The 15465-nt window shown below is 38.9% G+C and overlaps 1 protein-coding gene across 3 annotated transcripts in view; it reads right to left on the bottom strand.

The window, feature by feature from the left end:
* Positions 1 to 15465, bottom strand: part of EBF1 (EBF transcription factor 1) — a 390388-nt gene that overhangs the window by 75763 nt on the left and 299160 nt on the right. For all 3 annotated transcript variants that reach the window (XM_030328392.1, XM_030328402.1, XM_030328416.1), the window contains exon 10: positions 3222 to 3348. In XM_030328392.1, coding sequence (XP_030184252.1) covers positions 3222 to 3348 — 127 coding nt within the window. The remainder of the gene's footprint in view (positions 1 to 3221; positions 3349 to 15465) is intronic.

The following is a 15465-nucleotide window of genomic DNA, read 5'->3' as shown; positions in this document are numbered from 1 at the left end:
GGATTCGCTTTGCTCCCTCACTGGGCAAACACAGAGACCTGCACATCTGGTGACTAAGAATGCCTCCTGCGTCCCTGATCTGAAGAACCAATGATGGAGAGCAGCGTTCACACTCCTTATAAGTGGAGCCAGCTTGCAGGCAATCTGTGTTTAGACAAATCCTTTCCTCCTCCCCCAAAAGTCTGCCTTTATTTGCATAGATTAGGCCATGCTGTTCCTGGCTCAATTATGGATTCTTAGAGACTTCGACATATACACACCCAAACTCCCTCACACACTCAGAAAACTGCAACAAATTCTTAAGTTTGGGTTGTGAGATTCAGTCCTAGGATATCCCCATCCCCCCTTTTTTAAGGGAAAAATTCCAAGTGCCATTCCGCTAAGAAACAGTAGGGTTGGCTTACCCCATCCAAAAAATCAAGTTTCACACCTTGAAATGCTATGGAAGTTAAAGAAAATGAAGTGGGAGCTTCTGCAGGCAGATAGAAAAGGACTGCTGCACATTTACACTGACCTGAGTGGTTGTTCTGATACAAAGAACAGAAAGGTTTTATGACCCATCTCTGCCTTGGTTGGTAAGTGGTAACAAGGATAGAGGTAAACTGAGTAAATCACAGGGGCCAGCAGCACCAGCCATGAACAAGTGACCCTAGGTAGCAGCATTTAATGCTAATCAAGAAGCCATGTTTAGTTCACCAATTAAAAAAAATTCTCTTCTGTTAGAAATGATGTAATGTCACAGCAAGCTAATAGCCACCTCTATCAGCGGGGAAGTTTTTGTGTTAATTTCTTCAAAATTTTATTTTCCGACATGGAGAGAAGTTAAATTCTCTCCTAGAATACTTAAAAGACTAAGTCGCTTTTCTATTTCCCACAGTTTGAGACAAAATCAGCAAAAGTATTTTTTTATATGTTAAATTTCCTGCACACTTACACATGTGCATGCACACCAAGGATTTATCTCTCTTATCCTTAACTACTTTGCTAGACTTGCAAATCTGCCGCTTTTATCTTTGATCTTAATTCCCGTATGATACAGGTTTTCCAAGATGTGATTTCTTAAATTGATGGCAATTTTTTTTAATGGTTAAAAAAATTCCAAATCATAATGGGTCCCTAGCTATTTTCTTTTGAGAACTTAAGTAATTTAGTGAGGATGATTTTTTTTTTTCTAACTTTTATGGCCAGGTGGCTCAAGGGGATATTTTGTTGAACACTGATTAAAAATAATTTCTTCTAAATGAGACCTGACCACAAAATGGAACCATTAATGGGCAGGGATGTTGTCACCAAAGCGGAATCATGCCTGATTGCCTCTTGTACCTCCTACCACACAAGCATTTTCTTCTTCTTCTTTTTCTTCTCCTTTTTCTTGTTCTTAATAGCAGAGTAAATAAGCAGCCAGCAAGGCCTAAATGTTTTTGGCCAAAAACAGAGTCCAAACTCCTCAGAGAAAACATTTGGCCTCTGTGGTTTTGTAATATGTTCCAGAACACCGAGTTCAGTGAGGAACATTGTGAAAAACTCCCATCCATCGGAATGATGGTGGGGAATGTTACAGTATCAGAAGTTTCAATTGGTCCTTTTCCTGCAGGCCCATAATGAGGCTTGTAAAAAAAAAATAGTGCTATGTGGAAGTTCTCATGGGAAAAATGAATGGCAAGAAATCCTAGCTTTAAAAGAAACAGCTAATCTGCTAGTTTGATTGTTCTTCAAAACTTACACTGAACCAATGAGCCTAATTAAAAACACTTGGCCTACTTCTATAAAGCATCATAGCTTTCTCTATGCTTCGTTTGTATACACCACAAAACTCCAGATAGACTATTATTTTTTCAAGTGCTCACTAACAAAGTGCTGACTTTGTTGGGATGGCTGAGCTAATTTCTTGAACTCAGTGTGAAACCTTAGCTAAACAAAATTGTGGTAATTTTCCTTAATTTGTAAAAGTGATTGGAGTGCAAACAAAATTTTCCTCTTGGGTCAATCCTATAATTTTCAATTAACTAAAACTAATCGTCAGGCAGGCACCAAACCTGCATTTTGTTTAAAGGGCTGGGAGGCATTTCCAAGGGTCAGGATGCATTAATTGTTTTTATAATTTTGAGAGAGAAGGAAAGAGAGAGAGACTAAGAAGCATAGCTGGTTTTATCCCTAGTACTAAAATACAAAAGGAAAGATGCTTTGAGGTAAAATGTTACAGCAAAATAAAATTTGTCCATTTAATTGTATGGTTATAATTAGGATGTGCTAACAGAGTTATCTCTTCACTGTCCTGGAGCCTCTTTGTGTGAGCAACTTATGCTCTATACTTAATCAGGCCTTGTGGTCGTCCATTGAATGAAGACGAAAACGTGGGACAAGTTCCTGGAGACAGTTATGCAGGAGTGACAATACAAAGCAGAGGGCCTAGAATGTCACTTCTCCCAGTGTGGTCCCTGGACCAAGATCACCAGCCTCACTTGGGACCTTATAATAAATGCAGGGTCTCAGGTCCCACCCAGAGCTACTGAAAAAGCATCTGAATTATAGAAAGATCCGTGGGTGTTTGGCTAGCACATTGTAATCTGAGGCTCTCCTAAAGTACACACTGGACCCTTAGGCTGCATACTTGCATTTCCCCAGGGAACCTGCCTGTTTCTCTCCATCTGTTGGGTGATCAATTCACATTCACTCTGCAACCTTAGCTTCTTACCACAAGGCAGGTCCATGTGCAAAGACTGTTTGGGGAGGGCAAAATGCAGTTTACAGGAGAAGAAAGTGCCAACTCAGAATGGAATATGAAAACTACCAATTCTCTTTAATACAAATGCGATGACCAGGCTAGAAGAAAGTTGTACTGCACTAAAGCACATCCCTAACTCCATAAAGCAAATAAACCACAACACAGATGGCTTAACATCCAGATAGACTGAGAATTGTCTAGAACTTCTTCCCCCTTTCTTATTTCTCATGCTGCTTCTTCAGGTATCCAACTACTTATTTCTACTGATCCTGTCGTTCAACTTGAACACCCAGATGAAATCTTAAATAATGATGATAACAACAATAATAATAATAACAGCAAGACATGTAATCATCTATATGGTGAAATGGACAAAGAAAGAGGGTCTTGGAAACTAGATTTTAAAATAAAATGCACACGTATACATGTAAGATAAAGTAAAACACTCACAAGGCCAAGGAAAAGCTCTGTGTCCACCATCTGCAGTGGTTCTTACCTGTGTAAATGAATCTTCCTGGTGTCCCTTTGCAGAACTGTTTCGATTTGTAGGACAATGTGACTTCTACAACACCAGGGATGTGCCGAGGAGGGGTCTGCACACGGATGGCATGAGGAGTAATCAGCTAGGGAAGACATGGGGGAGAAAACTGTCACTGCAATATGTAAAGGACTCATTTCACAGCCTTCCTATCAGCTCTCAATAAACAAAGCTTTAAAACACATAATTAACCTGTCAGTGTTTACATACTATCTTGATGGGAACCTGTATCAAAGACACTGACAACAATATTTATAAGCGCTCTGAGCACAGCCACAACAACTTTATCTGAGTTTCCCTACAGAACAGGCACTCTGCTTCCTGGTTTGAAAAGTGAACATGGCCTAATGGAATGATTCATCCACTACAGGATATCCTTTGGAAAATCTCTGTTTGAGGCAGAGACCCAAATCAGACCTGAGCTCTACCATGCCTCTCCAGAAGTGGGTGGGCCTGGTGTTTGAACTAAGCCCTTAAACATGTGGAAAACACAGAAGTAGGAAATCAGTGGGCCAAGGCACTCTGATTAGCTGCAGAGCACACGTATGAAATACCCCTAAAGACCATTTGGTGCATTAACTACCAGAGGCACAATCAAAGAGCTTTTAAGGGGAAACCAAAGAATCTGCCTCCCTGGAATAGCTTAGAGATCTGGCAGAACTAAGGACTGTCCATAAAAGGGAAATGGAAGTTTGGGGAGGGGGCTGCAGAATGATCACTGGTCCATTATGCAATGCCACGTGCACAATGAGAAAGTTCATTTCTGAACCCTGCTGGCAATCAGATTACACTGAGAAGCAGAATTTATTTTTTTATTACTCTTATCTTTGCTTATATAACTGAAATGTTATTAATGGCCATAAAACTGGCATTATCTGGTTCTTTGAAAAATCCAGCTCTGGTATTTGACTGGTTGACCTCTGATGGTGCTGGATTCTACATGTTCGCTCTCTGTGGTATCTGCATCTGCCCACTTCTTGATTCATATCAGGTTCATTTGATTCAATATTTTTGGTACTGAGTCAGTATATAATGGATTATCGCTTGAGTTTGTACTAACTTATGTTATGGGGATAACTTAGAAAATGCTTTTGTTTTAATGTGCAAACCAGACCAAATTCAAATTTTTTTCCCCAGAGAATTACAGGTAACACTATGAAAGAACCACATGTGACACTATAAGAATCAAGGTGTCAGCCCCTGGGTCCCACCCGGGTAAACCATCCTAACACCAAGTCCTAGGGAAAAGAATCTGAGAAAGTTGCTACTGTGAAAGTCCACAAGTAATTTCTGTCAAATGCTCATTCTTAAAACACAAACAAAGGCCATCTGCATAAAAATCATTTTAACTTAGTATTTAGAAATGTCTACTCCAGGGCACCTGGGTGGCTCAGTCAGATAAGCATCAGACTCTTGATCTCTGCTCAGGTCACGACCTTGCAGTTTGTGATATCGAGCCCACATAGGGCTCTGTGCTAACAGCATGGAGCCTGCTTGGGGTTCTTTCTCTCTCTCTCTCTGCCCCTCTCCCACTCATGCTCTCTCTCTCAAAATAAATAAACTTAAAAAAAAAAAGAAAAGAAAAAGAAATGCCTATCCTTTTCCACAGAATGTGTGAAGCCCTGGTTTATTTGCTGAAGACACAGAGAAGATATTTCAGTAAGATCATGCTTCTGTGGAACGCCTAGAGACCTAGTTCATATCTATGGCTAAGAGTTTTGAATGACTAAAGTTTCAATCGGAAAAACATACAAAAAATTATTTACTTAAAATTTTGTCCTTTTTATATTTAATTTCTTTCGAAGTCATTGTATTTTTTCTAAAATCAGCAGAGTATATACACTTGAATTTAATCTTGGCAAATCAAGATCATCATTTGGAATACTTCATATCATATCTTGCTGTAAAATAGAAAAGCCTACTGAGTGACTACTGAGGCATGAGGGGCTGTTTTCCCCTCACTAAATGGCCCTGGATAGCTGTGATTTTTAAATTATTTCTATTTTGTTCAGTTTCTTGTCTTTTTTCTCCTGGTGTCCTTTACACCTTCTAATCTGTTCTTCTAATCTGTAAGCATCAAAATCAGGAAATCAAGTTTACTAATGTACAGAGAATAGAAGAAGGAAAGAGCCTCTGAAGGGCAGTAAAAGATGAACTTTCAAAATCAAGTGCATGTTGAATCTCAACTAGTCAATAGCGTTTCTGCAATGCTGGGAATCAACACTTGGTGGGTATCTAGGAGGTATCTACTACACTGCTGAGGAACTTACATGCAGAAACTAATTTGGTCAGAATAATGACCAAATTATTGTTATCATTATCCCTTTTTTTTCAGATGTGCAAACACAATCCTAAAATGACTAAGGATTTTGTCTCTATGATTCATTGTTAAAGGAAGTAACAAACTCATTTTTTTCAGATTCCAAGACTGTGTGGGTGTTTTTTTCTATCCCCATGCTATATTCATTTTTCACTTGCTGCTTGGTCCTTGGCTATGTTTTTGATTATGGAAGTCGCCATATTGTTATATTCCAAACAGGTGGTATGCTTCCATTTTTAAGAGTTACTTGAGATGTAGAGTTACACTAATTCACAAGAATACTTAGGACTTTCAGCCAGTTAGAAAACACTTCATCTGCCCTCCCTTTCAGGGGAAATAAATTTTAAAAGATGGAAAGATATTAATAAATAGATGAATAGAAACATCTTTTTTAAGTATAAGGACTTATAACTTATGAGCTGCTACGCCAAGGAACCAAATTCATGGGCTTTCTGAACTGATTACATAGGACTGCAGTGAAACTACTGACTTAAGAGTGAGGTGTTGGCATTAAGCAGTAGGCTCAGGAAATTGACACAGACTTTCATTTACGATTTCACTTTCAACTTTAATCAATTGCCCTAACTAAAGCAGAGATTCCTTCCTGAAATAACTATCCTTCACAAATGAGGTAGAATATGAATTATCATTGAAGAATGAATTTGTTGATGTTTTCCTTGCCGTGGATGTTAGTCTGCAAACAGCCTCTGGCATTGACACATGATATTGATGGTTTACAGGGGAAAAACATTTTTTCTAACCTCCATCAATTTGAAAGCATAGGCTTATTTACTAATCACTCAAAGAATCATAGACTTTATTGCTGGAAGAAATGCTAGTAATCATTTAAAACTAGCATTCTCATTTTAACAGCTAAAGACACAAATGTCTAGAAAAATCTACTGGCTTCAAAAATTGACTCAACATCTTAGGGGAAGAACAGGGTCTAGATCTGGAAGTCTAGAGCCCAAGACAACCACCACCACCCCACCACCATCCCAGGATGGATAATTTCCCACATTGTTCTAACATGGTTGAACTAAGGCAGCCACTCCAAGCAACAGAAGGAGGAAGGGCTCTGATAAACCTAAAGTTTCCAAACTCCCATCATTGGAATACCACTCTCTCAGTTTTGCCATTTCTGTATACCACCTATACAATTAAGTACTTAATATTTTAAAAGTCAATTACTTTTTTGTTTAAAATAGCTTATTTTAAAAGGAAACTTTGTATCACTACCCCACCTGGAAAACTGGTATCCCGGCCCAAATAAGAAGGTATTATGGAAGATAATTTTAAAGTTAATATGATATTCTAGCTAAATAATGTTGACAACCTGAAGGAGTTTATTGAAAGGGGAAACTAGCCTGCATTAGATATTACAGACTTATTTGCCCCAACTGAGATATTTTCCCTTAACATAAATCTGAAGGATTAAAAGACAAAAAATAATAATAATAACTTTCTCACTATGTAATTCAGTTCTGCTTGATGTCTGTGTCAAATCCAACGTGTCTCCTGTACAACCAGAGACACATGCTCCATACTTTGGGAAATGCTGTTCTAAGTGATTAGAGAACAGATTCACTCTTGACTTAACTTCCTTAAGTTGCAAACCAAACAAGTTGAGCTAAAAATAAATATTTTTATGAAACTCTAGCATCGGACACAACTTTCTCTCTTGTTGGAAGTCTCTACTTTCCTCACTTCTGTGACACTAATTGTAAGACCTAAGACATGCCTGTCTGATGGTTTACAAAGCCTTTTCACATTCACTATCTTTTAAAACTCATCCCTGCAGGATATATATTCCGGATGAGAACAGATGAAGGTCAAGCAAGCTTAACGAATATTATTTGAAACACTAGGAAGAAAACCAGTATCTTGTGCTTGTAAATAAGTGTTTTCTAGAGTTCTTCTCTTATTCATTGGTTTCCTCAGTTGCTAACTTTTCCTTTCTGCCAACTTATTAACTATCGAAATTTTACAAATTTTGTTCTACATTTCCTTCTCTTTTTACTTACTTAAGATTTCTTGAGTTTATTCATTGGCTCAACCACCTCAGCTAAACTGACTTCTAAATCTACACCTGTAGCTTTGATCTCTTTGGCCAAGCACCAAACTTTTATTAGCAACAGAGTAACAGAATCTCCCCAACATGTCTTATTGCCACCTCAATTTCAATGTGACACAAGCTAAATTTATCATCTTGCTACTTATAAGTGTATTTTTTGCTCCCGTGTTCCCCCTCTCAGTTAAGGGAATGCTATCCTTTGGATCACCCAAAATAGAAAACGTAAATCTTCTTTATTTCTTCTCCCTTCAATATTTCTTTTACTCATTTTGATTTTTCTTCCAATGAACTCCACTGGCTCTTTGCTTCACCACTTTCTTCTGCTCTGGTTGTCACCATTTCTTACACCATTATAATGGTATAATTGTCTTTTAAATAGTCTCTCTCTATTTCCACTTTTTCTGTCAGAATTCTTTTCTTCAAATACAACCTCATCATGTTGTTCCCTTACTCAAATGCTCATGCCACCTTTACATACAGTATATAATCCAAACTCCTTGGCAAAATATTCAGGCACTACAAGGCCTGACAGCCAATTTCCCTTCCTAGTGCTGCTTCCCACTTTGCCTTTCCACATCCTGGGCGTAGGGCATGTGGACACAGGAACACATCACAGCCTTGCCTAGCACCTTTGCTTTGTTCGTGTTACTCATTGCCTAAACATTCCCCTACTGATATTCTGCTTGTTCTCTGAGACCATATATTCTCTCTTCTAATAAGTTTTACTTGATCTTAAAATTCAGAGACAGAGTTACCTGCACCTTTATATAATTATGAGTTATATATAATTTATATAATTAAAAATTTATAAGAATCTATATCAGTATGACACTTATACTATAACACTTAATATCTGATTTTACTCTGTGCCATAAGTATTTTCTTACCCATATTTCTCTCATCAGATATAGTTCCTGAGATCGGTGACAAGGTCTAATTCATATTTGTATCTTCTAAAGTATCCAACTTAATGCTTTACCTACAGGATATTTCCAAAATATTTCTGGAATAAATACTTAACATAAATTAGGCCAGAATTCTACAGGAGGCTTGACTCCATTAGGCATAGTAATCCCCATCCATAAGCGTTCACTGTTCTTAACCTGATAATATTTAACTCTCATTCCCTAACTAAATTGCTCTTAAAATGAGTTATCCAACTGGCTCAGCACTCAGGTCCCTGCATGAGACCACTGCTCAGATTTCATCTAAGCGGCAAAATAGAAGAGGATGTCTGAAGGTATGTGACTCCTGGGAGAAGGAATAAGATGAAAGGAAAGAAAAAAAGGTTAAGAAAGTAACACTAAAAAAGTAGCCAACAAAAGAACAACGCTAAATGTTAACAGTGTTTATTTCTGGACTGATGACATTCCATGTGATTCGTCTTCTCTCTCTCTCCTCCCCACCATCATGTGTGTGTGTGTGTGTGTGTGTGTGTGTGCATTTTGTGTGTTTATCTGTGTATGTGTATGCACTTGCACAGGAAATAATCATGTAAATAATTCTGGAATAAATAAATTTGTACATTCACAGGTATTACTTTTATTATGAGAAAAAATTACTAAATATCAAAAGTATAATAATACCAGTTTTTGTGCAATATGTATTACATGTAATCATATAAGAAGTAGATATACATTTGCGTGGAAAAAAGACTGAAAGGAAAATCATCAAAGTGTCCAGAGAAGTTACCATTAGATTGCAAAGTTATAGGTAATTTTATTTTTCTCTGCGTACCTCTTTGAATTCTCTAGCCTCTCAACAATAAGAGTGCATTAATATTATAATCAGAAAAGCTAATTTTTAAGTGTGGCATTCTGACGAAAAAATACACACAGTCTCTGCAAGGCCCCAGGAGAGGCTGCCAGCACACCAAAGACATGAGGCAGCAGTGACCATGCTCCTTCCAAGCTGCTGGTGTGAACATCGTCTCTTTCCAGACTCAGAGAACTAGAGCCCAGGCGTCCTGTGCTGGTCGGCCAGGTGAAGCACCCTTGTGGTGAGAGATGGAGCGCACACCCAGGGCAAGTGGACAGGGCCTGTCCTCCACAGAAGTGTAAGAAACAGGAGAGAGGAGGGGTGTCTGGGTGGCTCAGTCAGTTAAGGTTCCGACTTCAGCTCAGGTCATGATCTCACAGCTTGTGAGTTCGAGCTCCGCGTCAAGCCCCACACCGGGCTCTGTCACTGAAAGCTCAGAGCCTGGAGCCTGAATCCAATTCTCTGTCTCCCTCTCTCTCTGCCCCTCTCCTGGTTGTGCTCTGTCTCTGTCTCTCTCTCTCTCAAAAATAAACTTATAAGTAAATAAATGAGAAAGAAAGAAAGAAAGAAAGAAAGAAAGAAAGAAAGAAAGAAACAGGAAAGAGGAGCACTTCTGCAGATAAAGGGAGGGTTGTGGAGGGTGCAGGGAGGTGGATACAAACCTCCAAAGAGGCAGTCTGAAATTTCTGGAAGCCCAGAAGAAGAGTATGGGAGAGAACAATTCTCTAAGTAGTTTTTATAAAAGCCTCTTGCAGGATCAAAAGTCCCACCCACATGGTAGGTAAAGGAGAGTACCCAGTATTTTAAAACATTAATGGAAACATGTTGCAGAATTCTGGGTAAAAAGGTCAAGTCTTCAGTATTACTGTCCTCTCTGAGAGCCAGTAGCACTTCTCGCTCACACCTAAATGGAGGACAGTGGTGACCTTGACAGTGGCTTCTGCAACAGTGGCCTTTTGCTGTCACCTAACTCCGTTCCAAGTGTTGTGCAAGGCTCCTTCAGTGATTTCTGTCCGGCAGCATTAGGGGCAGGGATGGGCATTAGCTGGCTCACAAGTGTAGAAGATGAGTTTCAGGCAAGTTAAGAAATAGGCCCAAGGAGTGGCAAGTGTTTCTGACTGATGGTCACCATTGTACAACCACAACTGTCCCTCCCGACTACTGCTTATGGTTTCTCCGTAATTGTTGTTATGTGCAGTTTTCACCCTGTCTCCGCTGTTGACAGGATGGAAATGGTCCTCAGCTTCTCCTACATCCTCAAAGGTTCTGGGAACATAGTAGGTACTCAAAATAGCCTTTTTCGTTGTTGAGAAACTGGCTGAGAATTATTTCTCAGCAAAACAGGAAAGAACAATTCCAAGATAAGCCTTTATGCATGTTTTCTAACCAATGGGACTATATGAAATGAATGCAACTTGAAGTTCCAAGCCACAAAGCCAAAAAAATAACTGGGATTACTAGAAAGCATACTAGTGATTTTTCCTTACTAACCTTACGACTTAATATTTTGGCCATTTGGGCCTGAATCACTTTTGACACTAAAAAAAAAAAAAAAAAAAAAATGTCCAAACAGCAAAGACTTAAAGAGGAGGGGTAAAAAAACCAGTCAAGGCAACATTTCTTCTCCGGAGAAATAATTAATACTCATGACGAGAAAAAGCCTAAAGTGGGGTCTGGCACAGTGGTCTTTACATGTTACCCACTCAAGGTTCTAACATAGGCTGGCCCATCTGCATATGGGCCCATTGTCACTCTCTGTGCCTCAGTTTACTCATCTCACACTGCACTGGCCTATCTGCTCTGTGGGAGTACTTATAATAATGTTAAATATGCTTTGTATTTGGGTAGCACTTCTCTAGGGACCCTAAAGCACTTTCTAGATTAATTTTTTAATTTATGTATTAATAATTCTCACAGCATTCGCCCTCCTCCTCAATTAGGATAATAATATCCATCTCTTTTGAGATAGGCAGGGGGTGCTGAGTGATGGACATAGAGCAGACATTTAAATAAGAAAACTGTAGCATAAAAGCATAATTAAAGCTCCAAAACCAAATTGACTAAGGATTTTAATGTTTTTTATTTATTTTTGAGACAGAGAGAGACAGAGCATGAACGGGGGAGGGGCAGAGAGAGAGGGAGACACAGAATCGGAAGCAGGCTCCAGGCTCTGAGCCATCAGCCCAGAGCCCGACGCGGGGCTCGAACTCACGGACCGTGAGATCGTGACCTGAGCCGAAGTCGGACTCCTAACCGACTGAGCCACCCAGGCACCCCAGACTAAGGATTTTAAAGAGACACCACAGTAGTAGTGACCAAACAAGCAAACTTGTTTTTCCTCCACTCTGGAACATTTATCTTTCTATAGTTAAATATGGCATTTAAAAAATATCGTTTTCAGGAGTTCCTAAAGGAAGCTGAAATATGAAAAGTGTATATTCATGACGACTGTGCTGGCTGAACCTCCGTATTATATCCCTATTCCCCTGCAGTGGACACAACATAAATCAGGGGGTGCCATCTTCTCCTGAGTTCCTCAGTGTATTCTGCTTGTTCCCTAATCAGAGTTCTCTGGGTTTTGTAACACAGATTGTTTCATTCCCAAGAATTGCCTGTCTCAAAGGCAGTATATGATTTCTCAGAGAACGTGAGAGAAAGCCAGTGGAGGCATTTACTGTTTCACAAACATTCTGGTTTCCCTTTGTCCTTTCAAGAAAATAACTTTAAACCAATGTTTAACAAAATATGTTGGGTCACATGAATTCCCAAAGATAAACTTTATGTATGAATGTCAGAGGAGACTTGAAACTAAAGTCTCGGGAACTGAGTTAAATATGGGATTTAAAACCTAGCTTTTGAAGAGTCAGCAGTATTCTTCACAGTGTCTGAAATTTCTCTCATGCATAGAGCTAGACACAGATACACAGTAGAAAGATGTAGACACATTTTCCTATTTATTGTCTGTATCACCCAACTAGAATGTAAGCCCCATGAGGATATGCACTTTGTCTTCCTTGTTTTCACTACTATGTTTCCAGTTTTAACAGTGCCTCAATAATACTTGCTGAACATTGAATGAATAAATACTGTAATGCTATTAACTACCACTAATAATTTTGGGTAAAGAGTCAATAAAGTCACTTGTGAATCTATGAAGAAGAAATACTACTACTCCATTCAAACTTTTCACTGAAAAATTCTGTTACTTTAATCCTCCCCCTCCCCCCCCAAAAAAACTTCAAGCTTCCTGGTATCCTAATTGAGCATTCATAAAAATATACTATCTAATTCTTCTGACCGAAAAACTAACCAGGTCCCTAAATCAATGCAGTTAATTGTATAAAACAAAACAGCAACAAGATCATATTTCAAAATAACAGATTTGGGAGAAAAAAGGCTAAAATAAATACATTATACTTGAACTACCTTTGGTTTTGTGGGTTGATTTATTTATTTATTTTTCAGTAATTTCTTTTTTAAATAAACTTTCTCTAGCTCTTTCCCAGGATGTAAATCTTGTGCCAACTGGGCCCCATTAAAGACTGGATCCCATCCTGACCATCTGGGAGCTGGAAAAGCATTGGTGAGTTCCTGAGGTCCAGAGTATTCCAGAAGGAGAGGACTGGACACCAGTAACGCCAGCCCCTGTGGTTTGAAACTACACAATGAGCTCTTTCTCAAGGTTTGTTTTTCTAAATTCAGTTAAGAAGGAACATCATTCCCTACTCAGGCCTGGCTTAGGGTCCAGGGTTGCTGCTTGTTTGTTTGAAAATTAAAATATAAAAGAAAAAGCAAATCCAGATACATTTATGGGAGAGACTAAATGTTTGTTATCAAAGCTGGTGGTTGGCAAGGCACGATATTTGCCTATGGAGTCAGGAAAGAAAAATATAAAAGCCAAAAGACTGTTAGATGGGGTAGCAGGGAAGGAACCCACCTTTTTAAGGTCTTTGAAAGTTCTAAGAAAAGGATATCAAAGCTATAAGCTACTAAACAGAGATTCGTTTTTTAACACTTATTTGATGGTATAGGTCACATTTGCATATTGTATACACTGATACTTGCACATATATTCAGTAATTCCTCATTCAACATGTCCCTTCAAGAAGTGAGCTCCACAGAAAACCAGAGCCAAACCCCTTTTAATAGCGTGCCACGACAGCTGCTTTCACTGGAAATCTTCAGAAGATGCATTACACCCGTCTTGCTGTTTTAGAGAGAATATATTGAATATAATTGCCATCTCTGTCTTGATGACTCAGGGCCACTGTCATTATGAACAGTCATTAATGTGCCACACAGTAATATAGTTCTGCGTCTGCTTTTTAGGTTTTCCACTTCTGCCCTTCACATTAGGCTGTCATTTCTGCTGTCACTGAGCCTGCTTCTAACAACCTGCCTTTAGTTCGCTCCTTCTAACTTGCTGTGACCTGGGAAAACTGATGATAGTTTATTAAAAATTACTGCTCTGGTTACCCCTAAGTGTGTTATTTTCTGTATTTACTTCTTCTTTCTTTCTTTTTTTTTTTTTAATGTTTATTTATTTTTGAAACAGAGAGAGACAGACCATGAACAGGGGAGGGTCAGAGAGAGGGAGACACAGAATCTGAAACAGGCTCCAGGCTCTGAGCTGTCAGCACACAGCCCGACGCGGAGCTCGAACTCAGGGACCCCGAGATCATGACCTGAGCCGAAGTCGGCCGCTTAACTGACTGAGCCACCCAGGCGCCCCTCTTTTTTTTTTTTTTTTTTTTTTTTTTTAAGTAAGGTTATGTAACAGTTTTTCTGGATAAGTGAGGTTTTACTACATTCTTATTGAATGGCTAAAAGATGACCCTGGACTAATACAGATTTTGGTTCAAGTCTAAGCTTTGCAAATTACTAGCTGTGGAACCTTTGGAAAGTCACTCAACCTCTCTGGCATTCAGTTTCACTATCTGAGAAAAAAGTAGGACAGGGGTGGGGGCTAGCAATCTAATTAATCTAAGGATTAATTGACATAATGCTTATAATGAGTTTCGGAGAAGGTCTCACTGATACCAATCACTTAGAAAGTGTTAGTGTTGGGGCACCTGGGTGGCATAGTTGGTTAAGCGTCCAACTCTTGATTTCTACTCAGGTCATGATTTCGTGGTTCAGTTGGTGAGATCGAGCCCCGCATCTGCCTCCTTGCTGTCAGCAGAACCTGCTTGGGATTCTCTCTCCCTCTCTGCCCCTTCCCCGTGTGCACGTGTGCATGCTCTCTTTCTCTCTCTCTCTCTCTCAATAAATAAACAAACTTTAAAAAAAAGAAAGTGTTAGTTTTATTATTACTTAACCCTCACCATAACCAACAGATTCACACTAAGGTATTTAAGTGCATCCTTATTGCACAATACATCTAAATATAAACTACCTAATCACACACACATTAAGAAAAACTAAACTGCAATCTATCTATCTGGTACTGACACTTTGAAGCATCACTGAATACAACAGTTGCTAATAAGAAGCATTTGTTTGAATGAACGAATGAATGAATGAATGAATGGTGTCACCCAACAGTATTTTATACAAATTAATGCCTCTGACATGTAAAGATCTGTGCTAAACACTGTGTGAGATTAAGCTGAATTTAGCATGGATCCTGCCTTATGGGAAAGAACATCCCCTTAAACCACAATAATTAAAGATAGGAATTTATAAGGAATTAAACATGGTAATGATAAGACCATGTAGAAATTTAGGATGAAGAGAAAATATTCAATATCTGAACTGTAAGGAAGATTTCACAGAAAAAAAAGTGGTATTTTACTGGATCTTAAAGGGCAGAAGAATTTGGGCACAGAGAGGAAGGAAGAGCATTATGGAACAAGGAATGGCATAAGAAAGACAAGAGTACAGGCAGAAAAAAAATCACAATGGGTATAAGGAGCCACTAACAACTCAGTGTGACTGAAGCATAAGATGAATAGTGCACAAGGATGTTGAAAAGAAAGGTCAGAGCCTTAAGGGGGTATGCTTGAATCCAAAACTAAGGAGTTGTGGTTTTAAAAAAGAGGAAGCCAGTA

The sequence above is a fragment of the Lynx canadensis genome, chromosome A1 (genome assembly GCF_007474595.2).
Source record: "Lynx canadensis isolate LIC74 chromosome A1, mLynCan4.pri.v2, whole genome shotgun sequence".
NCBI classification, from domain to species: domain Eukaryota; kingdom Metazoa; phylum Chordata; class Mammalia; order Carnivora; family Felidae; genus Lynx; species Lynx canadensis.
This window is presented reverse-complemented; position numbering and strand designations above follow the sequence as displayed.